Source organism: Tyto alba, unplaced genomic scaffold, assembly GCF_018691265.1.
Source record: "Tyto alba isolate M040663 unplaced genomic scaffold, T.alba_DEE_v4.0 Super-Scaffold_10, whole genome shotgun sequence".
Classification (NCBI taxonomy): domain Eukaryota; kingdom Metazoa; phylum Chordata; class Aves; order Strigiformes; family Tytonidae; genus Tyto; species Tyto alba.
The window spans coordinates 1652035-1677986 of NW_024881262.1; the positions used below are offsets into that span (position 1 = coordinate 1652035).

At 42.2% G+C, this 25952-nt stretch overlaps 1 protein-coding gene across 2 annotated transcripts in view; it reads left to right on the plus strand.

The window, feature by feature from the left end:
* Window positions 1-4164: 4164 nt before the first annotated feature.
* The window catches only part of MME (membrane metalloendopeptidase), a 48779-nt gene continuing 26991 nt past the window's right edge, over window positions 4165-25952 (plus strand). The window contains exons 1-10 of one of the 2 annotated variants that reach the window (XM_033000095.2): window positions 4165-4842; window positions 7727-7896; window positions 9325-9360; window positions 16074-16235; window positions 17820-17900; window positions 18658-18753; window positions 18852-18970; window positions 19945-20010; window positions 23290-23424; window positions 25737-25838. In XM_033000095.2, the coding sequence (XP_032855986.1) occupies window positions 7737-7896; window positions 9325-9360; window positions 16074-16235; window positions 17820-17900; window positions 18658-18753; window positions 18852-18970; window positions 19945-20010; window positions 23290-23424; window positions 25737-25838 (957 nt within the window). In that variant the 5' untranslated portion in view covers window positions 4165-4842; window positions 7727-7736. Of the gene's footprint in view, window positions 4843-5277; window positions 5399-7726; window positions 7897-9324; window positions 9361-16073; window positions 16236-17819; window positions 17901-18657; window positions 18754-18851; window positions 18971-19944; window positions 20011-23289; window positions 23425-25736; window positions 25839-25952 lie in introns of those variants that run through there. The other variant, XM_033000097.2, reaches the window with a different exon arrangement.

Sequence of the window (25952 nt, forward strand, 5' to 3'; positions counted from 1 at the left end):
AAACTCGCTTCAGCCAAGCCCACCTCCGCAAAAGCCTCCTCAGCCAAGCTCGCCTCAGCAAAGCCCAGCCCCACAAAACCTGCCTCAGCAAAATTCACCTCAGCAAAGGACGGCCCCACCAAGCTCACCTCAACAAAGCCCAGCCCTGCAAAACCAGCCTCAGCAAAGCCCGGCCCCGCAAAACCCCCCTCAGCAAAGCCCGCCTCAGCAAAGTACGGCCCCACTAAGCTCACCTCAGCAAAGCCCGGCCCCGCAAAACCCCCCTCAGGAAAGCGCGGCCCCGCAAAACTCCCCTCAGTAAAATCCTCCTCAGCCACACTCGTCTCAGCGCCACGGGCGCCCCCTGGCGGCCCCGCCCCTCCCGCCGCTTTCCAGAAGGTTCCGCCTCCGCGCGGCGCGGGCTCCTCCCGCGTGACGGGCCGCGGCTTCTCCTCAGGGCGGCTGAGGAACCGCCGGCTCCTCCTCGCCGAACGCGCGGTGGAATTACACGGTTTCCACCACCACCACCACCCGCGAAGCTGACCCGTTAGCTTCAGCGTGAGGAACGCGGCCTGCGAGTGGGTCAGTGGGGGCCAAGGGCCGCCTGAGGCGAGGCCGTGGGGAGCGCGGCCGGAGCTTCGCCCAAGTGCCAACAGATACTTGGAAACGTGGCGCGGTGGGGGCTCCCTAGTTTTTGCGTGCCCGTAGTAGCTTCTGCTCCAGTTGTTGCTGGAGTAAAGGCCTTTCCGCTTGTGCTCGTTCTTCTGCAAAGCTGTGGTTTTACAGTTAACCAGAAAAGCATGACTGAGCTTTGCACAGTCATATCTGCACTGTGCAGGAAACCCTGTAGTTAATCCATCCAAATTCTGCCTCTTACCTTTTGCTTCTGTGTTTACAGCAGTACCAACTTTTCGGCTGTTTGCGTGTGTCAGACACAGTTTTACCTCCCTTCAGTTTTAACCTGTTTCTTCCACAAAACCCATCCAGTATTTTCTCAGTAATGCTTACATCTGTGATTGTCAGTACGGCCACAGACAAATTCAGGACCCCAAAAAGCCTGTTAGCCTGTGTGTGTGTTAGCCTGCACTGTGTGTGGTTTTTAGGCAAGCTCAAAAACCACCACCCCCCCCCCAAAAAAATGCAGCTTTTCAGCCGAGCATTTTATGAGGCTTGCAAACACCTGCAAATCAGTTACACTAGCCTGTCAACTAACAAAGACAAAGCTTAGTAATAGAACACAATTAGACCTGAATAATTTAGGCACTGAAGCAAATACTTTGAGACCTAGGCTGTTTACTTTTCTGAGTGAGAAATTACCCAGACTTGGATTCATTATAAACCTACTGAGAAAAAAGGCAACAAATGAGTAAATACTCAGTGTGTTAGACTTTGCCATCTAAATTCTTTCACAGCCCAACTGCACTGAACACGCACAGGGCCAAGGAGGGAAGGCAGGAGATTTTCCATTCTATTCTGCCTGTGATTTAGGACTTGACAGGAGAAGAGATCAGGATTAAGATGGGTCAATTAACATTGGTAACTGTTTGTTTCTTGAACATTTACTTTGTTACTTTGGGAAAGTTAGTTTTCCCAAAAACAAATACAAGTATCATCAATGTTGTTTCAGAGTAATCTAAATGAGTCCTGATTTCCTAAATGTCATCCAGAGGTCATATTGACAATCAGGTCTTACTGTTGTCAGTTTGGACCAACTGAAGGAAACAATATTGAACGGGTTATTGGCTTTTCCTCACTTGATGAAGAACTCAAGTTGAGCTATTGTGACGCAGTTTGTTTTTCTGAAGGCTGGACAGTGAATCCATTTTTGTATGTTGTTCCAAACTACCTGCCAGCACAGTTCTGGGAGAAGCAAACTTCTCTAACCACTGATTTTTAAGAGATAGTAAAAGATAGTAAATACAATCTTTTAAAAAACGGTATCCCTATCTCCTCTCAGATTAGTATTGAGCAGAAACTTTTGTTTTTCAAAGATACTGATTTAATGACACTGTGCTCTTAACTTTTTTTTTTTTTTTTTTTGCATTATCTGACTCTCCAAATCTTATGCTGAGTTTTATTTGGTTCTATACATCTACCATTTGTTTCAACCTGGTGGTTGTCCATCAGAAGTCCAGAGAATTGTCAGCAGTACTGCCGGATCCCATTAAATTTACCCCTAAAGGATGAACCTGCAGACTCTTAATCCTGCTGCCTTTCTCACCGACAGCAATAAGATTACTTGAGCATAAAACAACTCAGGAAGGTTATAAGGACGAACTATTTATTCTACTCTCTAACTGTGAGCATTTTAATTTTTTTTTTTTTTTCTCAATTCTGGAGTGAATTTTCTGTTGTTGGTTTGCTTTTTTTGTTTCTTATCTCAGCTTTGTGAAATTACAGTACTAGAAAGATGAAGGTAAGAGGAAAGCAAACACTTTGTGTTTGACAGGAATCAATACAGGCTGTAATCTTCATCCTGGCATTGGGCATACACCTTAGCAATTTGTAGGGCATTTCCAATAACAGAATAGGTCTCTTATTATCCCTAAAATTATAAGGCATCAAAAGGACCCAATACTGATCTCACCTAGGAACTTGTGGAAGTTGTTCCTATGCAGAGCTTGAAGGTCAGTGGGAGAAGGAGCTTCATGTGGGTGCCACCTCACTGAGGCGCTCCGCCAGCCGAGGCGCTGGGGAGGGTGGCAGGAGGGGCAGCGGCGTGTCCCCACCGTGCCCTTCCTGGGGAGCAGTGGGCAGCAGGACGGCCGTCCCACGGCAGCAGTGCCATCCTGCTGCCCCGAGAACATTCTGGCTGCAGCACGTGCCTAACACAGTGTACTGGCTCCTACCACAGTCCTTGCTTCTGCAGCTGGCCACGGCGGCATCGATAACAGGACTTGGCTTCATCTTCGGCAGGGCATTGCGCTATTGACTTGACGGGAGTTTTCCCTAAGTAAGGCCCAAACAAAAATATCAGCATTTGACTCACAGATCACACCTCTTGCAGCCTGCCTATCTAGAAACCCTTTTTCCAAGCACAAGGTTCTACAAGAGTGGAAAGTCTCATGCTGCCTGTCAGGCATGTTAGTCCTCTTCGGACTGTTTACAGATTTCCAGTTGAGTTTCTCCCTTTTCTCTTTCTTTGTGGTGAATTAGGCAGTTATACTTTTTTGGTTCACCTAAAATTTTTGAAACAAGTCCTTTTTTTGCCATTTCAGTTCAGTCTGTTCACCCACTTCACTCTACTTTTCAAGCTGTGTTGTAGTCAAGGCTGTACAATAGGCAACTAGTTACAAAATCACATGCATTTTTAACGACTCCTCTATTCTTAAGTTGCTTGATGAGACTTTCTGTTGTGTGTGGGGGGGTGTCTTTAAGGCACCAGGTAACGTCAGGACTGACCTGCAGGAGCAGACGGCTTGTTCTAGCAACAGGAGTGGAACTCTGCAAAAATAATGCAGGAAAGGTTGAAAGTGAGATCTTTATATTAATTTGAACACTGATTCTGGAAAGGATATAATCAGCATTTTCCCCACTCCTGCCTATAAGAAAATGCCATATTTTTGCTCTCTAGACTTTCTGAAATATTTTTCTTGTCTATTTTTGGTACTTCTATTGCCTTTTCTCTTCCATGAATAAAACCTCATTTGTTCTTGTTCCTTCCTCAGACGTTCATTTTGCAAAAGTGCTTCATTTTTATTGCTAATGCTCAGTTAATACCTTATCAGCCTCCACCCTTCATTGCATCTGCTCTGCAGATCATTTGCTGTGCAGTTCTGTAAAGAAGTCAGTATTCAGTTCCCACCTTTCTTAGGGAGGAGGAAGGTTGCCCCTCTCAAGCAGCAGACATTTTAGTGTGTGTAGCTGGTAATAAAAGATTTGAGAATTTTCAGCTGCCATTTCTGCCTCTGAGGTAATCAAGGTGTTTTTAGGAAGGCAGCAAAAGTGAGAGCGATGCCTGGTTTGAGCGAGAGGAATGACAGCAAGCCGTACTGCTGCTTCTGATGTTTGCCGATTTATCAGTAGAAATGAAACTTAAGGAAAATCAAACTTAGTAAGAATGAAACAAATATCTTTTGATATTTGGTTGGCTGGGAAGTCTTACGACAGAGCTCGGAGCTGCCTCCCCGTGCAAGAAGTCACAGCCGTCTCCCTCCCGAGCAGAAATCACCCCGTGCACGAGGATATAAGATCTTGCAGAGCGCGTGCGGCTGCATGAACCCCACAAAGGCGAGGAGCCCGCACGGGCAGAGGCACGGAGCGTTGCAGACATGCAGCCGCTGAGCTTCCCCGCGCAGCAGCAGCGCTTCCCTCCCCTTGCTCCGGCCGGGAAGGAGTGAGGAGCCGGAGCGCGGAGGCAGGTGCGGGCTGCCCTCGCTCCGCGACGGCCCCGGCCCGGGAAGGGGCAGCGGCCACGGCGCTGCTCCTTCCCCCTCCTCTACCTCAGCCCTACGGCGAGGTGGAGAGCGCGGTTTGCCGCTCTCGGGGCGGGGGCTTGTTTGTTTGTTTCCTGCCCCACCGCGTTTTTATGATCGCGAAGAGGAAGAAGCCTTCAGGTCACCCGGGGAACTGCTCGTCCGGCAGCCCGCAGGCAGGGGCTCCCCTGACTGCCGGCGGCAGCGCGCAGGGGAGCGCCTCGGGCTTTGATGTCCCGGCGCCCCGCGCCCCCGCCGCTGCCCGCGGGCGGGCCGGGCGCTGAGCCCCGCCGGCGGCCGCCCGCCGCCCCGCCAGCCTAGCCTGCTCGCCGCCTTCCCCCGGCACCCGCGGGCGCTGCCCCGCCGGCTCCAGGCGCCCCGCGCCGCCGCTGCCCGGGGATGTGCGTGGCGGCCCCGGGGCCGGACCCCCTCCTCCGAGCGCCAGCCGGTGAGTACGCGGGCGGGGAGAGGGGGCCGGAGGGACGGACGGGTCCCTGCGGGGGTTTCTGCCCGTCCCTAAGCGAGGAGCCTCCCCGGCGTGCGCGCCCCGGGGAAGTTGAGTCGGGGGGGGGGGGGGTGTGGGGGTCGCGCCTCCCAGCAGCGCCCCGAGCCCGCGGGACGCCCGGGCAGCCCGCACCGGCACGGCGAGGGGCTGAACCGGCCCCGGCCCCGCTCCCGGCCCCGCTCCCGGCCGGGGCGGCCCCGCGGCGCCACCCAGAGGTGCCGAGAGCCCGAGCGCGGGGCCGGCCCCTAACGGGGAAAAAACCCCAAAAAACCCCAACAACAAAAAACCCAACAAAACCAAAACCAACAAACCAGTATTCTTGTGACGTGCTACATCTTCTATAGAGACCACCTTGAGAAGCAAGGCAGCTACAAGTCGATTTTTAACATACGTGCGTCCCAAAATGCCACCCAGACCAGGGTCAGCCAAACCAGCGTCTGCTGTCTGTTGTACCTAAGCTCCAGTAGGCAGAGGAGATCACAAAAGCACTAAGAGAAATGTAAGAAAACCACAATACCCAGGCTTGTATCTGCTTAAATTACACTTTTGCTGTGCTTGCAATTAACACATAAAGCTTTTACCTGGCGTTCGTTAACACAGATGGAATGAGTTCTCTAAATAACTAGAAGTAAAAATTAATCAGTGGGATGCCTTTAAACACCAGAAACGCTCCCGCAGCAACAGAAAGATTGTCTCACTTGGAAAAACTTACGCAAGGAACAGATTTGCACATGAAAGGTACGGTGTTCCTTGCTGCTCTATTGAACAGTGTTTTCAGTGCGATAAAGTCGGAAGATAAGCATCATTGCTTAAGTAGGGCTCTGAGCATCAGAGGATTCTGGGGACTGGCCAGTATTTAGTCAGTATAAATAACATTTGCTGCTGAATGTGACTGGAAGCGAGAAGGCTATAATGGTTAGTTTGCTTTTTATTATCTACGAATTTATAGCTCGCAGGGCAAATTTCTCCACATACCTTTTTTTAACATGGTTCTGTAGGATTTCCATCCTGTGTCTCAGAAACCACTTGCTGATTCGATCAAAAACCTACTCTTCAAAGAAAAATAGCAGCTGGTGATTGTAATAGTCCCTCTGGGTTTGGAAAGACAGAGGCTGGGCAGACCTTGCAGTATTCCAGTCTCTGAGCCATAGACGACCCATGATTCTGGCACTGCCAGCTACTTCATGCATCTTGATGTCTGGGGAGTAGTGACAAAAAAGAGGAGTGACAACAGAGGAGATGAGGCAGACTGAAATAAAATGGTCTCTCATTCATCTAGAGTAACAGTGTTAGTGTGATAGTGTCCAAAGATCCACTGAGATGGGTATTGTGTAAACACGTGGAACATAAAATCTGTTTACTTAGGTCCATAATGCCCAGTTATGTGACATCTTTGTTTATTAATAAACATACACACTTTAGCGACAAGTTTTTGCAGTGGAAGAGTTGGCATTCTAGGTGAGGTGGACATCAAAGAGAGGAAGAGATTATTGGAAACTAAGGAACAGGAATTAGGCAGAAACAGTAGGTCCAGAGGAAAAGCAAAGACTGGATTCTGAAAAGTTGTAGCAGCTTGAGGAGACAAAGATGAATACAAGCCAGCAATACACTTAAACCAGCTTAAAATAATTAAGTTTGAGGCTTAGACTTGAATGGATGTGGAAACTGGGAAGGGTCCCCTTACTGCTGTTATACCGCCTTACAGAGAGTGGGGAAAAGAGGGTGTGATGAATACAAGAGGATTCAAATGTCCTGACCTGCACCACTGGTTCACCTTCTTGTGAGGGATCTGGTGAATGTAGGGATTTCCATTATTTATCCCACTGGAACGCTCATATTCTTCCCTGCTGAATGGAAAGGGTGTGTGCTCTGTCTGTGGATGTAAAGATCCCCAGGAAACGCTGTGAAGAGAAACTGTTGAGTTTTCATTGTGAAATGCTGAGAAATACATTGCTGTATGTATAGGAATCTGAATCTCTGTCAGCAGAGGAAAGTCTGGCTCTAAATAAATGGGAGCAGATGAAGAGAGCAAAGAACTGTAGAACAGCAGTAGTGCAAAAGGTGGCCAAGTTATTTCTAAAGAGCTACAGAAATACTGTCTTAAAATCTACATACACATTCCATGGGGGACTGTGCGTCCATTCACGCTCCCTCCAGTTCTGCATGCCTGTGTTGTACTTACTCCTAATTGACAGCATTCTAACCTCAAAAGAGAGGACTTGGTCTCACTTCTTTAAAAATTACTGTGAAGACTCACTATCTTCAGTGTGAATTTGACAGGCTCCCACCAGAGCCTGAATTTTTTCTTTTCTTCTATTTTTAGAGACAGCTGTAAAGCCGTAGTCAAGAATTGCTTACATAATATTTTAAGAAATGACAGCAAAGCACAATGGCATATTTTGACCTTTGTCATTAGATAAGTAATTGGCAGATGAGGTTAATTTTTATTCAAGCAGGGAGACTTGCTTTTTGCTTGCTTGTGAACTCCTGTCCCATCATACAAGGTTAAACCCACTGGTCCATTTCAAAGATAGGTTTTGGTTCATTGGCCTCTCTTTTCTATTTGGTGGCTTCTTCATGTGAAGGAGGACCACTTTTCTCTTCTCTGTAAATGACAAGGCGTGCATGGTATGTACTTGTGCGTGCATGTGTGCTTACGTGAGAAAAGAAGAGAATTCTTAATTTTGTGACTGACATTCTAGTAGTGTCACAAATAACTAGAAAACCCTCTCAGAAAACATCTTTATTACTGTGCAGCTGAAGAGCCACTTTTAAGACCTATGGCTCGGGGTAACTCCTCCAGTGAATTTTCCCTTTTTCTTTTTAGACACTGGGTTATGGGCAAGTCAGAAAGCCAGATGGATATAACTGAAATGAATACTCCAAAACCAAAGAAGAAACTGCGATGGAGTGGCCTGGAAATAGGGCTAGCTGTTGTAGTGATTCTGCTAGCTATTGTAGCCATCACAATGATAGTTCTGTATGCAACATATGACGGTGAGTGCACTTAAACTGTCTTTGAATGTACAAAAACATATGAAAAGTATTTTAAGAAATTTTTAAAAATGCTTTAATAAATAGAATCCTGTTATTTGTTTATAGTTAAAAAATTAGTTGAAGTTGCACTATTCTAAAATGTATTGGAAAAGACTGTTGCATAGTATATGTAGCCGCACTACATAAAACATTAAGAAAATAAAATAATGAGGTCAGGTCAGAATTAGTTGCCTGATAATAGAAAATTGTACCTTATCCAGTGTATAAGATTAGACGATTAATAGCTGCTACTTCAGAACTATAATTCGTATGTATGTCACTAGACAGTACGACACAACTATCTGAAATGTAAAGCTGCATCCACACTTACTGCTGCTGGGAGCTGACACAAAACTGCTTTTTTTCCAACAGGGACTCTATAAATTCATTTGTTCATGCAAGGTTGTGGTAACCACAAAACATCTGCTTGTTCTGACTTACAATACTTCTGTTTGTAATCAATGCTTCAGTAAGCAAAAAACTGCAAAATGCAACACTGCTGAAGAAAACCGAACTACAGTGCTTCTTCCATATTCCTGTATATATATGAAAATCCTAGTTTTTCATTTTACAGGCTGTTGCAACAAGGGCTCTTAGTGAGTGTACTCATACTGAGAGGTTTTGTGATTCAGCAGCCATGCCAAAATATTTGAAAATAGTTCAATTCAGGGGTAAATACCCTGATAATTTTTGGAAAGGATAATACAGGGAAGCCAAAATTTCCACTTGGGGTCAAACTAGAATGTTCCCTTACATTGGAAATGAAATGCTTTGTTTCATTTTAAAGTACTTAATAATTTTGTTTAAACTTTTTATTATAGTCTGTTTCAATTACGGAATAAAAAATGCCATTCTGAAATGAAAAATAAAAAAAAATGTTTTCTTTCTAAAGCTCAAGAGGAAACATTTTCATGTTCCTGAAACTTGTCTTTCATTTAGAAGACTTCAGAATGAATGTTTCAGTATTTCCAGTCAATTCCTCCAAGATTCTTTTGTCATTGAAGGGTATTGCTAAATTCAAACTGACTTTGCAACTGCCTTCAGTCTATGTGCTATTTTTCTCTCAATTTTCTTCTCTGTTATAAAAATAATATTTTGCCCACCTCTAATTGATTGATAGGACATTTTCTTTTGATGACTACAAAAATTCCACATGGTGAGTGACTAACACTGAATAACCCTAAGGGGATGAACATGATGGTATTTTTTAGAGCCTGATCCTATAAATATTCACTTACTGCCTGTGTGGTGTCTGTTAATCTTTATCCTACTGTACACTGCAATTAAATGCAATTCTAAAGTGACTGTCAATGAAAATAATATTTACAGCAGGTTTTATTATATTGACATTCAGTAAAGAATTAAGAATATGACTGTATCCTCTTTTAGATGGGGTTTGCAAGACATCAGACTGTATAAAATCAGGTAAGAATTAAAATACCTACCTTTTAAACTAATTTATATATTTTTAAACAAAATTACCACCATGTAAGGTTGCCATCTACCTGCAGGCAAGTATGGCACATTGAAGCATGGGATCTGCTAACCCAGATAACTTTCTTAGCATATTTCTTCTACAAATGTAAAATCTTGTGATGTGCTATTGCCAGATCTTACAAAGTCATCAGGGTCTGGCTAGTTTAAGACTTAGAAACAGACTGTCCAAAGAATGCCTCCAGCTTCAGAAAATGCTTGAAGTGAATCAGAAGATGGCTCTTCCCCACAAGTGCCTCCAAGCCAGAATTCAAGCAGAGGCTATGTGTCTGAAGAAGGTATATAAAATCTTGATCACTTATAGCCATTAAAGACACCATTCTGCTGGTTAAAGAGATGCAATATTAATCTTCATGTCCAGAAAAAATTCCAGATTTTAGTGTGACAAGCTAACTTCATCCTTCAATAAAAACTGCATAAAAACCTTTTCATTCACAACCTGGTCTGAACTCTACTAGAAGGTTACTAAAAGGCATCAGAGAAATGCTGAGTTCCATACTATATATCCTCTTGTAGTAGGTAAAGTGGTAGTTATCCATGCTCTCCCTTCCCCCTCACCTATAGTTTTCTTGTCCTTTCTGTTTTCTTCTCCAGATCAATTAATGCTGGTTTCCCTTTTTTGCCTAATTTACTTCTAAATGTCCTCATTCTCTTTCTAATGGTTGCTCCACCTCATTAATACAGACTGATGCTAGGCTCGGAAGCAGCCTCTCTCTCATTCCTCAAGAGAAAGGTGCATTTAGCTGGCTGTGCCAGCATCCATTTCAAAGGAGCTCTATGCCAGCTCTGCCCTGCTTTCTCCTTTCATGCCATTTTCCATGGCCAAACAATTGACAGTTCTTCCTGCCCTTGCAGCAGTCTTCTCCAAGTCAGGAGGAGAGCCCTACATTGCTAAGCTATTATTACTTTGCCATATCTGTATACCACTATAACAGGTCTCTGTTATCTATCTTTCTGGGAAGCTTCTGAAGATGGGACCCTGAAATCTCTCTTTTGGTGTTACTTTCTGGCAGGCATTCCTCTTTTGCTTTCTGCATTCCTGTAGAATAACTTGGCCACACAGTTCACAAAAGCTGTGGCCCAGTCACAGGGGGTGGCAAGAAATCTAAAATGGAAGCTCAAAACATGGATCGCTTCCCAGCACCCACACTGTGACCTCTCGGCCTACCAAGCAAACATCTTGCATTTTGTTCAATTTTGGTTGAACCTCCCATTGAAAAGCATCACAAACATTCTAATAGCTATGTGTTATCTTCACGTCAAGTGGAACACATAACTTCTGCACAGATTCTGAACACCACGACTGGCCCCTCTGGAAGTTAAGAGAAAAGACAGCCCTAGGAGAAGCCAGCGTGCCTGTGTGTTGATAGGAGACACAGGAAATGTGGTGAGGAGTCATAAAGGATTTGACAGTCAACATGCAAGGAAAATCTATGTGCTTGTAAGCAAAAGTGTATGTAATTTAAGTACAGTTGTTAAGGAATCTGAAGTACACAGCACCCCATGGGAGGCTTCCGAAAGGTTTTAATTCACAAGCCCCATTTAGACTTGCAGAAACAGTGGGAAAAGGTCATTATATTGGTTTCCTAACTTCCACGAGACTACTCTTTTTAGGCCTCATTTTAGACAGCGGCCAAAGTAGCTAAGGTAGCTGCCCCCAGACCCCAGTCCTGCTGGGGTCATCCACCGGTGAAGCCCCAGCACAGTCCATTGTCCCAGTAACTGCATATTGTCACCAGCACAGCCTACCTACCTTACGGGATCTATTGCCAGTAGCCATCGCTGTCTTGTAGTTACACTTCCAAGGGGATTTTCTGCCACCAAGAAACCACTCATGCTGTGGTTTGAAAAATTATCAAATTAGTTATCTACTTGATTTTTTTTTTTTTAATCTCTGAAGCTGCTCACTTTCACCTAAATATTTATGCATATCAGTTGAAAAGAAGTTCAGATAGGCTATGTAACGATGAATGAACTCAGAAAGGAAATGCAGTAGAAGGTTTGGAGAAATAAGGCATAACGTAAACTGAAGATCTAGCAAGAAGTGGCTGAACGAATTAAGCAGAGTAGTTTTACTCTTTTCAGCTTCCATTAAAAGATTTAACAGCATGAAAATATTTGAGTGAATAAATAAACATTCTTACCGAATGTTAGAGTCTCAATATAGAAGTAAAATTGTAAAAGGATTACAGTAAGGACATTGATGGGGTAAAATGGCAGGCTTACAAAATAACATAACACGATGAAGCAGATGCTTTTTTTTTTTTAAATATAAATTGCCTCAATTCAACAGAGAAAAACATGAAATATAAAATGAGAAAGAAGTGGGCCAAAATGCCCCCCAAAAAATAAATGTACAGTGTGGTTCTAATGTCATAATCTCTTTTCATTTTTCATTAAATACAGCTTTATTTTATTCACACATTTATCTCATTTACTTACTGTTATCTGCCTCATACTCTACAAATTGTCGAGTTCAAACATGGAAGGAATAAACCCTAAAGAAATGGTGAGGATTCGGTCTCAAAACACGTAAAATGACACGGTTGTGCCACAAGTGTATTCTCTGCAAGTGTTTTCTACTGACAGGAAAATGAGCTACTGGACATGATAGAGCTTTTCTGTAATCCACATTCTGCTGCCCCTACATAGGACATGAAAACAGTTCCACTGCAAACAGGGCAACTACTCTTGTGAGTAACTACTACTGCGTGTGCAAGAACTGCACACTCCAGCCTGGAACACACAAAATTTACAACCAGGAAAAAGATAGCTTTTGCATTTTCCTGGGTCCTAACACTTGGTATTTACACACCATACTGTAAGAGTCCTGGGAGGCAACCAGTGTATCTGATTCAATTATAATCTTTAGAATTAAGTTTTAGCTGTGGGGCTATACCTCAAATAAGATCTAAACAGAAGCAAAAGCAATGATGTCAAAGTGGAACACCTACTTCTGACCATGTTACAATCTGTAGCATTAGTATGTGTTTCTGCCTAGCAAAGGGCAATTACCAGAAGCAGCTAAAAATCTGCACGGTCTCTCAGACTGCTATAGCAGTGAAATCTTGCAGTGCAGGAAGCAGTTAGGGTCAGGGAGCCCTCACATGCAGTTTGGATGCGCTAGCCATTACAGATTGTCAGCTCCCAATACTGCATTTGTCTGTAAATGATGTACAATGGAACGCCCAAAGCAATTTGGGAATGACCAGTTTGAATTTAAAATTGTTGTTTATCATCTGAGCCAGGATTTCCATGTCCCACCATGGCATAATGCACGTAAGGTAGAAATTGTTATAGAAGCATTGGGCCTTCTCCACACTTATGTGGCCATTAAATGAAATATAGTCAGATTTTGCAAAGGGGAGGTAAAGATACAGACAGAATTTATAGTACATTTAATAGAGGAGCTTCGAGTAAATGACCAGAACGAAAAGTGTAATGACAATTTAATTGGTTATACACAGGGTAAAATATCAGTAACTGCATGGTAATGTTATCAGGGTTTGGGAAATCCCTTGCAGTGTAGCACATGAAGATATCATGTAATTTGTACATTTGAGCATTTCTGGGGTTAAGCTGACACACTCTCTGCTAATTTTCCTGAGCTCAGACAGGACGGACTGATGAGAATAGGGAATTTTGATCTCCCTCATATCAATTTCACCTAGGTAAGCATATTGTGTTTCTCCTATATCCACCCCAGGTCACTGGTTGTTCTCTCAGCTTATATTACTTTATTTGTAAGCTATTAAAGCAACAAGTCGCAATCAGGAGCACTACAACAAAATTAATCATTAAAAGTAATTGAGATAAGACCCTACATTCTTCAGGGGCAGTTAGAAAATTGAATAAACAAGTGAGAAGGATAGGAACAAACCCAAACACTGATTCCTCAAAGCAATACCAGGGACTAATGAAAAGTATACCATGCAATATCTGTATTTATATATGTATTAATTAACCTGTATTAGAATTAAAATAACAAAATATTCATCAGCCACACTTATTATTTCCAGAGCAAAAAAGTCTTAGCGTGTACAGCCATGAACTTACCATAAAGCTTCTTTGGGCATAAGTATCAACTTATTTATAACTTAGAGCATGTTCAGGATTCTGTCCAGCCTGATTGGTCCCACTGACTTTGAAGGGGCAATTCATGTTCCATTATGCTTCTGCACTTGGTTGATAAAAAAATATCACATTTCATTGATTTCCACATATCCATGGTATCAACCAAATAAGAAATGGTTATCTTGGGCTTCAGATGCACAAATGACACTCTTGAGGAGAGTATTCTTCAGGAGAATACTTAATACATGTATTCTGCATGAAGCCCTAAGGGAAAGACTACAGTTCCCATGACTGAGCCCTTGCTGCTTTGTTTGCAGTATTTAAACTTCAAGTTTTGATAAAAGTTGATTAGCTAATATTGGCTAGCCTGGACTTTACAACAGAAGAGTTATGATAGATGATTATTTTTGTGTGATAGCAGTAGGTAAGAAAGATCAAACAGATGCTGGTTACAAATAGAGCAACCTGATTCCACAGGTAAAGCAAGGTCTGGTATTACATAGACTATTAATAATTTCTCAGATTTATGTATTTTTTTTTTTTTCTCAAAATTGACAAGACAGTGTATAAGAGCCATCATCTTTTCTTGGTGTCAGACCATTACCTTTTGGCAGGGCTGGCACACTGCTCGGAATGAGCCAGCTGTGCAGTCTGGTCCTGGCTATTGAAGTCTTTGTTGCTGGACTAAAACATGCCAAGATAATCCATGGGACAGTGTTGTCCTTCAGATGCTGCTCCAGCCTAGCAGAGAGATTCATAAGAATACCCTTAAAACATGAGGCGTTAGGAACAATTCGCAATCTTCCTCTTTTACAGCAAATAGATGGAGCTAGGACAGGAATAAAGTGCACCATCAAAACATTCCCCTTCTGCTAAATGAAATAGGACAAACTGGATAGAAACAAGTACCAGAGGTTACACACTCGCAGAATAGGCGGGGTTGGAAGTGACCTCTGGAGATCCCATAGTCCAACAGCCCTGCTTAAAGCTGCTCAGGATCTTGTCCAGTCAGGTTTTGATTATTTCCCAGATGGAGACTTCTCAACTTCCCTAGCAACCTGTTCCAGTGTTTGACCACCCGTAGAGTAATAAGTTTTTTCTTAAATTCAAAAGGATGTATGTTTTTTTCTTATTTCTGTATGTGCCCATTGCCTCTTGTCCAAGTTTACGGGCAGAGGGGAAATTCCTTGCTCTAGGAGATTGGACAGTAGGACTGGATGCTTGCCTTTCTCAAGAATGGGTAAAAGCAAGCGTCAAACAGTAAAAACATGACAGAATTTCACAATCTCTGGCTGTTGGCATGATCCTGTATCCTTTCAAATTGAAGTCAGCCTGCCAGTGACTTCAGAAGGGAAAGAATCAGGTGCTAGGCATCGTACCTATTTCCACAGTGGTTTTTATGCTACTGAAGCAGTCTAAAATTGAAAATGTGTGTGTGCATGGCTTTTTCCATCTTCCAAGCACTGGAACATTGTAAAACCATCAGATGTTGGCCTCAAATATAACACTCTTAAACCACCTGAATGTCCCAAGAAAAATGAAGAGGGGGGAGGAGGCAAGTCAACATAAACACTGTAGCCTGTCTATCCACCTCTCATTTCCACCAGCATAACAGACATGGAAAATATTGAAAGTACTGGAGAAATAACGATAAATATTTGACTCACCCATGTGGGAGGAATGAACACTTGAAATCACAAGCCTCGCCATTTACTAAAAATAATGTCTGAAAAATGGGAAGGATATTCAGTTTCCTGGGAAGTTCAGAGGTATCACTAGCTCTTACCTGACTCCTAGCATCTCTCCTTCCTGTGAGAGACTTTGTGCTACACACCAGTGGTGAAAGCAGTCTAAGTGGAAGAGGAATACAAAAAAGAAAAAGCAGAGGTTATTTATGAACCGCAGCTGGGAAACTGTCATCAAGGAACCGTTTCACTAGAGAATCCCATGTCCCGATCAGTCAGTGACAGTCTTTGACAAGCCACTTCAAGAGGGTCAACAGGGATGGCAAGAGGCGGTATCAGCTCTAGGATGAAACATGGAATAGGTCTAAAAATTCAGTGTAGATTCAGGAAAGCATTAATAGGAAAGCTTTCTTAACAAGAACTTAAACAGTTCAACGAAGTCATTACTTTATTGGAGTAGACTGGATTCAGCTGAGCCTACATCATACTTAATTACTTAGATTACAATGAATACTTAACCTCTGATATGTCTTGTGCTTTTAATTTCTCTTTTCATCGTATTTCAATAAAAAGATGTGTAAGTCAGTAAATGAAACATCTTACATTTTATTTAAAACCAAGCAACCACTCACAGGGAGTAGGAACATTAGTGAGTTTACCCATCAGTTAACACCGGCAACAGAAAAGTGTATAAGTTATGGGAAGTAAAGAAATAGTGATTCATGTTCACTCTGTTTAGTGTTTAGTGCTTTGTTTGGTCTAGAAGATTCAAGTAGGCTTGAGCCTATTCTAAACTAAATATATTTATTACTTCCCTCTTCAGAGCAAACAAATATATTTATTTATTTTCTCTAAAGATTCTTTATGCCTTGTCTCATATTACAGCAGCCCGAATCCTTGAGAACATGGACACCACTGCAGAGCCTTGTAATGACTTTTACCAATATGCCTGTGGAGGATGGCTTAAGAGGAACGTCATTCCAGAAACCAGCTCCCGTTATAGTAACTTTGACATTTTAAGAGACGAACTAGAAGTTGTTTTAAAAGGTCAGTGGCGTTTATGTTTGTGGACTATATAAAGTTTCTTCTTTGGCTTACATGTTATCCTAATAAGATGTGGTTGTCTAGCAAAGCTTAAAATACTGTCAGATATTTCAGTTTCTTTGTGTTTGGTTCAGGACAAATCTACCACACAGTGTTTGCTTGGAGAAGGCTGTGGAAGTTATGCTGTTGTGTCTGACACTGGAGCAGAGTTGACCAGACCTGACCTTTCTGGTATCTGGACTCTGTGTGCTCATCTGCATATTATAACTGAAATCCATATCATTACCCTCATGCGCTGACAGTAGCAGCCAAGCTAGGTGAAGAAGAAAGAGCTCTGCCTGTGTCCAAGTCAGCTGAAGTGCTGGAAGTTGGTCTCTGGCAGCCCTATGATGTCCTGCATATCTGTATTTCATCAGCTAAATCCCAAAGAGCTGGCAAGCAATTTTCTAACTAGTCACATCATAAACTTAAAAATATTCTTTTTTTCCACAAAATGTAACGGTGTCTAACTGTCCTTTTTCAGGCAAAAATAACAGAGTCAAAGAAGTCAGTTTGTACTCACGAAACGTTCTCCAAACCACTCTCTCCAGACTGCGCATCCTTTTTTTTTTTACTTTGCATATCTTCTGGTTTTGCCAGGTTTGCAGTTTATGGACGCCATAGTGTTCCTTAGGCTGCAGTTTCTGTGGAGCAAAGCAACTGCAAAGTAGTAATTGGAGTAATTGTAAAGTAATGGCAAGAGTGGGCTGCCCCACAGGGGAAGGCGAGCCTGGAGCTGACTGTGGCTCGAGGCAGGCAGGGGCAGATGCCTCACAGACGAAGGGCTCAGTCCCCCAGGACCCCCACCAGAACAGCAGAGCAGGTTCAGCCAGCAGCCTCACGGTCACCAGACACGTCCAAATTCATGCAGCAGGTCTGCAGGCCAGGTCAGGCTCAGCGAGGTCCAAAGCCAGGTCCAGAGTATCTGCAAGGACACGGGCAAGCGGCTGACCTGGACTGCTGCTCCTGAGCCAAGAGGCAGAGGGTGCACAAGTGGAGGCACCAGATGAGGCTTCTCATGGCCCTTTCTTATGATTTAGCTGTTTTCGCAGAAGTTTGATCCACGGTCACACAGCTGCACCATACCAAAGCAGACCTCAAACACAAACAGCTAAACTCCTGGCTGCTGTGAAGAGATTGCAGGTTAGAATTACAGGAAAGGAGGTTACAGGCTGGTCGGTGCAGCTAGAGCCTACTGGTACACTTAGGGCCCTGGCAGCAATTTTCTTCACACAGTTGCTTGGTCATCTAAAAACTGTCCCTGAAAAGTCAGAGCATTTGTATTTCGCCAAGGGTGATCCAGAGAGTACCTGCCTGACTCCTTTATGCTCCACTCATTAACACAGATGGATGTAATTGCAAGCCATATAATCTCCAGAGCTTTTTCCCCTCAGCTTTTGAAAGGCAAAACTTCCCTGGAATTTGAGATGGACGTGGAGTACTTATTGTTCACCCTCTGGTCTTCAGGGTGGTGTTCACTATGGTTCCTTCAGTATCTTTCCAATAAAGATCAGATATTAAGATATACTTGCTGTCTGTGCGTTTCAGATGTCCTCGACACACCAAGCAGAAATGATATAACAGCAGTTCAGAAGGCAAAAACTCTGTACAGATCGTGTATAAATGAAAGTAAGTGTCTCCTGAATTTATAGCATATAGGATATATAAATATCATCCAAAGAATCCCATCTTCAGAGATACACCTATATCCTCCTAGTTTCTGTGCATAATTTTTCAAAAACTCTTTGTGAAAACTAAAATGTGTCTGTTCTATAGAGTCACATAAGAATGTCAACAGTAAAATCAGTATTGTATCTTCTGGTTTACTAGCTTTGGTATTTTAAGTGAGATTACATTAATCCTGAGTTACCAGCTCGCTGCAGATATTTAAACTCAAATCCTTTCAGTTAAATGTGAGTTAACTCCTTTTGTAGAAATGATCAGGGATGGGGTGAAAAATAACTGACATACAAGGCTTCTAGAAAGACAGGGAGATCATTTAGTTCAAGAATTTGAGCTAGATGCTGCCACTAGAACGAGGAACAACAGTTAGCAGTGCCTCCTAAATCATATGTTATTATACTTTCCATAATGTTATTAATACTTCTCAAAACTATTATTTCAAGCTGTCTGAAGAGTGAAAATACAATAGTCCTTCAATGTCATGGTCACAAGGATTTGCATATGCTGTTTGCAGTCATGACTGAAACATTTTTAAATTAAATGTGAAAGCACAGTCATCCATCAGAGCATACTCCTATTGTGGTGATGGTGAAAACATATTTCTTAGCTTCATTATTCTGAACTCATTATAACAGTAAAACATTTGTGTGTTTTAAAATGTCATGGTAACTCTTTTTTTTTTTTTTTTTTTTTTTTCCAAAAGGTACCATTGATAGCAGAGGTGGAAAGCCTTTAATCAGTTTATTGTCAAATGTATCTGACTGGCCTGTAGCAACAACTAACTGGGATTCTTCCTATGGTAAGGTGTTTAGTTCCTTTTCAGTTAAAATTTCTAAATTAGTGTACTTTTCATTTCTTACCAAAAATAGAGACTGACTATACCTTTCATTTGCTTAGGTGCTGCTTGGACAGCTGAAACAGCTATTGCACAGCTGAACTCCAGATATGGAAAAAAGGTCCTTATTAACTTTTTTGTTGGCACAGATGATAAAAATTCCACAGCACATATCATTCATGTAAGTCTCTTGGGTGGCATTGCCTTGTTGATCATGAAAATGCAGCAGAATAACCAGAGCATAGACATAAATGTTAACCAGGAGAAACATTAGGGATTTGAATTTTACCAGAGTAAGTTGTAGATGAATTTGTGAATCTGTGTAGTTTTCAAACTTAAATTATCAGTTTCACAATGCACTGACAGTTCTCAAAGTTAACATCTTTATTCCGTGCACTCGTACGCTGTTATTTTCAGTGAGATGAGAATAACGGAGACATACAGACACAATTTAGATGTACATTGGACAGAGGACAGACATGATCTACTTATATATGTATGCAAGCAAATAGGTAAACATGAGTTCCTTACCACATCCTTCAGGCAGAAAGCTCTGTCACTGAAAACCTGGCTATGGTCCCAGTGGCAGGAAGCCCACCATGGGGTTGTGTTTTCACAAGTAGTCAGATGCCAGAGTACTAACGGGACCTGCGGTCCGCTGGCACAGATAGGAAAGTGGCTGAGGACATTTGCATAAGGAGCATGTCGAGAGTGCCCTGCCTGTAAATGTAAGATGATCTCTGAAAATGGAAAATCCAGAGGCAGATAGTATTACGTGTGGTGAATCTTCGCCAGCTACTCCTGAGGTGCAGCAGTTACTCCTTCACATGTATGAATTTCAGAGATGCAGTAACTGCCTTGCTTCTCTGTGGACCGTTTTGTCCTCTACATCCACTGTTTTCACACTGGTTACACATAGCACGCATTGTTCAGCAACAGAAAAAAAAAAAAAAAAAAAGACGAAAAGAAAGACAAAAAGTATAAGGAGAGTGTAAAGAATTAAAGCAGGACAACAGGATGAGAGAGAAACTCCCCTTTGGCCAGGAGATAATTTGGCAAGAGTGAAGCACGAGCGACCTATAATTGGCAAAAGAACAGTACTATGCTGTACCATTTTGTCCTTGGACACTTTTTAATTTTTATTTGAATTTCTAGATTGATCAGCCTGGGCTTGGCCTGCCTTCTCGTGACTACTATGAATGCACTGGTGCATACAAAGAGGTAAGATGAAGCTGACAGATCACTGACTACATTTTAGAAGTTTTAGCCTATATTTTCAAGGCAGACGTATCCTCAAGAGTGGGGATGGGCAAAGAGCAGGAACAGTCCTTCCCCAAAGAGATTCCAGTACTGCCCCTGGGAAACAGCACTGGGAGAACCCGGGCAACTGGAATAGAAAGGTAATAATGATTTGCATTTAAACCAGGTTGATCTGCAGGTGAGAATAGGATGTGTGACAGACTGGAGAAAGAAGTTCTAACATGGGTAGGTGTGCAAGAAGGCAAGAGAGCCAAAAGGAAAATGAGGAGGGTACAGAGAAATAAGACTCTGGGCAGGTAAAAATAAGTTAGCTAAGAATGGGAGGGAGCGTAACAAGTGTCCAGAAGATGAGGTGTTACGATATTATGCCATAAATGTTAGTGACCTAGTTTGATCTTCCCGGCAGCACTGGGAGCCAAGGGGGGTTTGCCTTGGCTCGTTGCCAGTACGTACCAAATGTCTCTGCACTTCCCTCTGGCATCGCTGTACCCCAGACAACCCGACCTGCCTCCCTTCCTGTGTCCCCCTCCCTTCTCTTCCATTCCTCCTGTAATCACTGAACATATATGTAGAAGAAAAGTCGTAGCTTTTCCACATAATTTCTGTATCATTATGCAAGTCAGAAGAGGCATAGCTACTTGACTTTTTAGGACCTCTGGGAAGGAAATAAATGTGAAACAATTCAGCTTTGTTACACTGCTTCTGCCAGGCTTCACAGCTGAATCAAGAGGTACCTAATAACTGTCTTTAAGTTGTATTAAGATGGAATATGAGTGCTTATGGATCACCCCTGCTCTGTCACTACAAAAAGGATGCCATTTCTGAACTGTGAGTGACTGGCATCGATTGGCAAGTGCTGCAGGTGTCGGTGCAGTCCAGGTGGACTTGTCATATCCCTAATAGGCTTAGAAAGAAAAAAAAAGCCATTCAGAACCAAAGACAGAGTCTTCTGCATAAAAGATCCAAGACCACAGTCCCCTAAGTCAACTGCTGAACCAAAATGCAGCACCTAAAGTATGTGTCATCATGGAAATTGCTTCAGATACCTAAAATCTCATATGATCTTCTTTAATTCATGTTTAGTTATTATTCCTACACATATGCACTAACCCATTAGCACTGATACTGTGTATCCCTCATTGCTAATCTTGGATGTGCCTAAAGTACCTGACAGCTGAAGTGTATATATTTGCTGAAGTCCTGTAGTTGAAACTGCTACCAGAATAACCTTTAATTAGCCAGTTTTCTTCCATGTAATTAAATGCAAAAGCAATGAGAAAGCATACAAAAAACACTTTGGGTTTGTAGGGATTTTGCTGACATGCTAACAGTTAATACTCTAGTACTGATTACATTTAATTACAGATCACATACTAGTAAAGACAATCATTACCATATTAACTGTTCAGTTACATTATTATCATGTGTTATGGCCTCTAGGAGCTGGCTGATGTATCACAGTGCACTCCCTTCCTTGTTATTACATGGACTGCAGCACTAAAAGAAAATTTCTGTTCTAATCTCTGGCCTACCTGAGAGTACCATACTACTTTCCACTGCTGGAAAGTAGAAGAGGAAGTACATTTAAAAAACCAGAGATTTATCGCTGAAAGGCAGATTCATAATATTCTTACAAGCATAAATACTTCAGGAGAGAGATGTTCCTCCTTTCAGTCCCTGCTCTCCGACAGCAGCCTTTTCTCGGCTGTTTCCTGCTGTGTCATTCCACAATTTGAGCTGTACATAGCAAACAAGGTATCTGCCTCCTGCACTTTAGCCTCTGGCTTTGTCAGGACTTCCCACCACAAAGCTACAAGAAGGATCTGTGAACAAGCTATTTAAAACATCTTTTTCTCTAGAAAGATAGATGCTGCTTCTGCTTATACTGGAGTTATTCTGACATCAAGGTTCCCACGAAAATATCTGAGAGTATTTATACAGTCCATCTGAAATTATCAGACTCAGTTCTTTGCTACCTGACCATACAATGGGCTGCACTTTAGGCCAAAAATAAAGTCCATCGATTGGTACCTGAAGATCTCTGTTGACTTACTGGTTTGGGGTAATGTCTGTATGGAGTTTTTATAAATTGCATTTGGATATTTTACAGTGGTATTTACAGGCTTGGTATGCACTTTCTTTTGTGACGTGTTGTAGCTGTCTGCGGTTCCATGGGCTTTTCTCTTTCTGGTAAAATAGTTTATCTTGACAAAAAATAACACTGAGAGTTTAGGCCTTCAAGGAGCTGGGAGCCACCCGCCTTTTTGCAGTCCGCTGTCGGTCCTTTTCACGAGCTGTTCGGAGTTTTCCCGCGCGCAGAGCCTGCGACCGCGCGGCAGAACGGCTGGGGAAACGGGGCGTTCGCTAAAGGCGTGCCTCCTGCTGCCCTAGCAGCTTTCTGTTCAGAAAGTTGATGGCATGCACACCTTATTAATTAGGTTTTTTCACTGTTTTAGTAGATTATGCTATTTTGCATAAAATAGATTTATTATTAGATAGCTAATCTAATATTATGTACTTTTATTTGCATTTATAAAGCATGTTGAAAACAGCATTTCTGCTGACAGAAAAATGAGTGTGTCTTAAAGAGGAATTAGAATAATACGAAATTCCATAAAATATAATGAGATCTGTAGATATTTGAGAGTGTAACATTTAAGAGAATACGCTCCCATATTTCCATTCTTATCTTTGGTGAATTCTGATATGTTAAATTTAATATATACTATATTGTCTATAGTATATCTAGGCATACTAAATTTAGGTACGGCAACATGATTTCTAAATGTTCCAGTGTTCTACACTGCTTCTGGGAGTAATTTTCCCACAACGCTAATTCAACGCAGCCCATCAGCATTTCTCTTGGTTTTATGTTTCTGGGAACATTGCTATTTGGAAGCGGTATTTTTGGAAGTTGTAATTAAAGTGAGCTAGAAAAAACACGGGTGATGGTTTAAATATGGACACACAAATGTCTCATTTTAAATAATGAAAACACAGGGCAGTAGTTGAGACTGTTTAGCTTTGAACAAATTATATAGCAATTTTCCATGAGGGAATTTTCAAAGTTCATTTCTATTGGTGATCTAACAGTATGTCAGAATAAATTACTATTAAACTATTTAGTAAAGGGATGAAGAACTGTAGTTTGTAAAAATTAAGATGAAATCTTAAAGATAATCGAAGTATGCTATACTTCGAAGAGTTTTGTCTTTAAAATGTTTGTATTTTTTCCTGCAGGCATGTTCTGCCTATGTTGATTTCATGATTTCTGTAGCTAAATTAATCCTACAAGAAAGAAATATTTCTTTCGATGAGAACAAGATTTCTGAACAAATGAAGAGAGTTATGGACCTGGAGAAAGAGATTGCCAATGTAAGAAAAACATTTTTAAAGTATCCTTTATATAACTGACTTTTTTTCTTAATACTTAAGAAAGCTAACTGTAAGCTGAGTAAATTACTTGCTAATGTTATTTTGTGGGACCAAAATTGTGTGGAGCCTGGAACTCATAATAAGAAAGACTCGCCTTCTAACAAGCAAGGGAAAATATTTGAGTTAGCTGTTTTCCAAATAGTAAAATGTTTTATCCTAATCTGCTCACAGAAGCCTTTCAAGAGGAGAAAGAGAGAGAAAGACAGACCTGGTTTCTGTTCGGTCTGTTTTGGAAAGTGGGGTTTGGGAGATGCTTTTGTGCCCCTTCTCCCTTCGTCCCGTTTGCCCCGTGGGCTGCTCGGTTATCAGAGCAGTAGGCTCCCAACCCTCAGCCTGCCATGCAACACAAAGTAACGTTTGTCCTGCACAAGCTGCTCCACAATGCTGATTGTTCCAAGTGCATTTTTAATCAAACACTGTTCCTCATTAAAGTATGGCTGGAGAAACAGCTAGAATTTGAACTTGCATGGAGAAAAACAAATGGAAATTCAAGCAGTCGTGGGCCAAAACATGGCTTATGATTATTAAGCATTTCAGAAGGACTTGATGATGAGGATGATGGTAAAACAAGCTAAATACAAATTTTCTAGCTTCAGCTATTTTTCAAGTGACACTGATAGTAAGGGCACATGTTTGGCAGAGGAAGACCTTTCCCCCTGATTTGTATAAACTAAAACCATCTGATTTTGATTTTCTTCACATTTTCCTGAGAAACACACCTCTGGGCTTAGATCAGAGATGGAAAATTATTACAAGAAAAGGAGTTCACTGGAGAAAGATTTAAAGGGAGTACGAAAGGAAACCACAACCGAAATGTTGCTCCAGCAGATGCTGCTGGTAGAGAGCACAGCTGGTAGTGGGTAAGCTGCTATTGCTGTGGGTTTTAGCCTCTTGCATTGAAAATAGCACCAGCCCGACTGCTACTGGGAGAGAGCTGGCACTGTGAAAACACAGAAGATACTGAATGCACAATAGATTAGAAAAGTGGAAGCGGAAGAGAAATCTTTTTTGTGAAAGGATAGAGATAAAATCAGACTTGGCATGACTGATTTTGCGGAACAGTTTAAATGGGTAAAACCTACTGTTCTCGCTCCCGAGCAAGTCATTTAAGAGTACTCGAGGCAGTAGTGAGGTAGATTCTCCAATGAATTACTCTCGTGGATCACAAGATCACTCTTTTTCCACGGTCGTTTTGTGTACCTGCATTTTCTCTCTCTGCCACCAAAACCAAGTGGAAGTAAAAAGGGGGTGGAGTATGAGGGGAGCGGGCGCTGACGCTGTCACAAGGTACTTCTGCAGGAGAACAAAGGTAGGAAAGAGGCTACAAGAATGCACTTCAGAAACCTGCAGAAGCATCCTAGCGAGGGACACGCCAGGGTTTGGGAAAAGAACAGAAAGATATCCAAATGGGTATTCAGAGACCAAGGGAGCAGCTACCAGCAGGTGCTGGTTTTGCCTCCTCTCAGTCTGCGTTGTCTGCACCCCAATTCCAGAGACCTCCCTGCTGACATCTGCTGTCTAGAGATGCTGGCGATTAACTTGCCTCATAAAGCACCACCACAGACAGAGGTCTCTGGCAGTCAGGGGTTTTATTGTCTGTAAGAAATGACCCCAATACAGTCGTGCCATTAAGGTGTTAATGTATGCACATGTTAATGTGTGCACATTTTTAACATGCTGGTGCAACCCCACATTGCCCAGACTAAGACAAAGCTTATTTGAGTTGTGAGTTACGACTCCCTTTCTACACAGTGGTTCCCCGACCGGGACGCTCACACTGCACTCCCACCACAGCACGCTGGTTGCCCTATGCTCAGTAAATACATCTCCTTTATTCCCTTCTCTGAGATTTGCACTTTGCATCATCCCATGACTGTCACACGCACACTCTTGTGCTGAGTGTATCTACTGGTAACAGTGTCTACTTAGTGCTGAGTGGTATGGCTCGGTGCTCCAGTCAGTGCTCCTGCACAGCCTGAGCTGTTGATGCTCTAACACAAAACAAATCCGAAAAGTAAAGCTCCATTTTACTGTCAGAAATATGGTTCATTTAACCTGACCTTTTATACACTTTTTATCTATAAAACGTTGTCCATATTTACATGTAAGGTACTTGGCAGTTAATGCAAACTTACGTCTTAAGGCAGAATTTTCTTTCTTTCTTAATTTTCTTTCTTTTTACTTCCACTTACCAAAATTCCTCTGAACTGACTCAGTGTAGTCAGTAACTTTCTCATGATTAACTTTGATAGGCAACAACAAAATCTGAAGACAGAAATGATCCACTTTTGCTGTACAATAAAATGACCCTGGCACAACTCCAGAACAACTTCTCACTGGAAATCGATCATAAGGTGAGCGATCAATGCTCTGATATTTTAACCTCTAGTTTATGACTGATGAGATTAAACAATGAAGCCTGACAATTTTTTCTTTTAAAGACATTTCTTTCTCGAACTTAAACATAT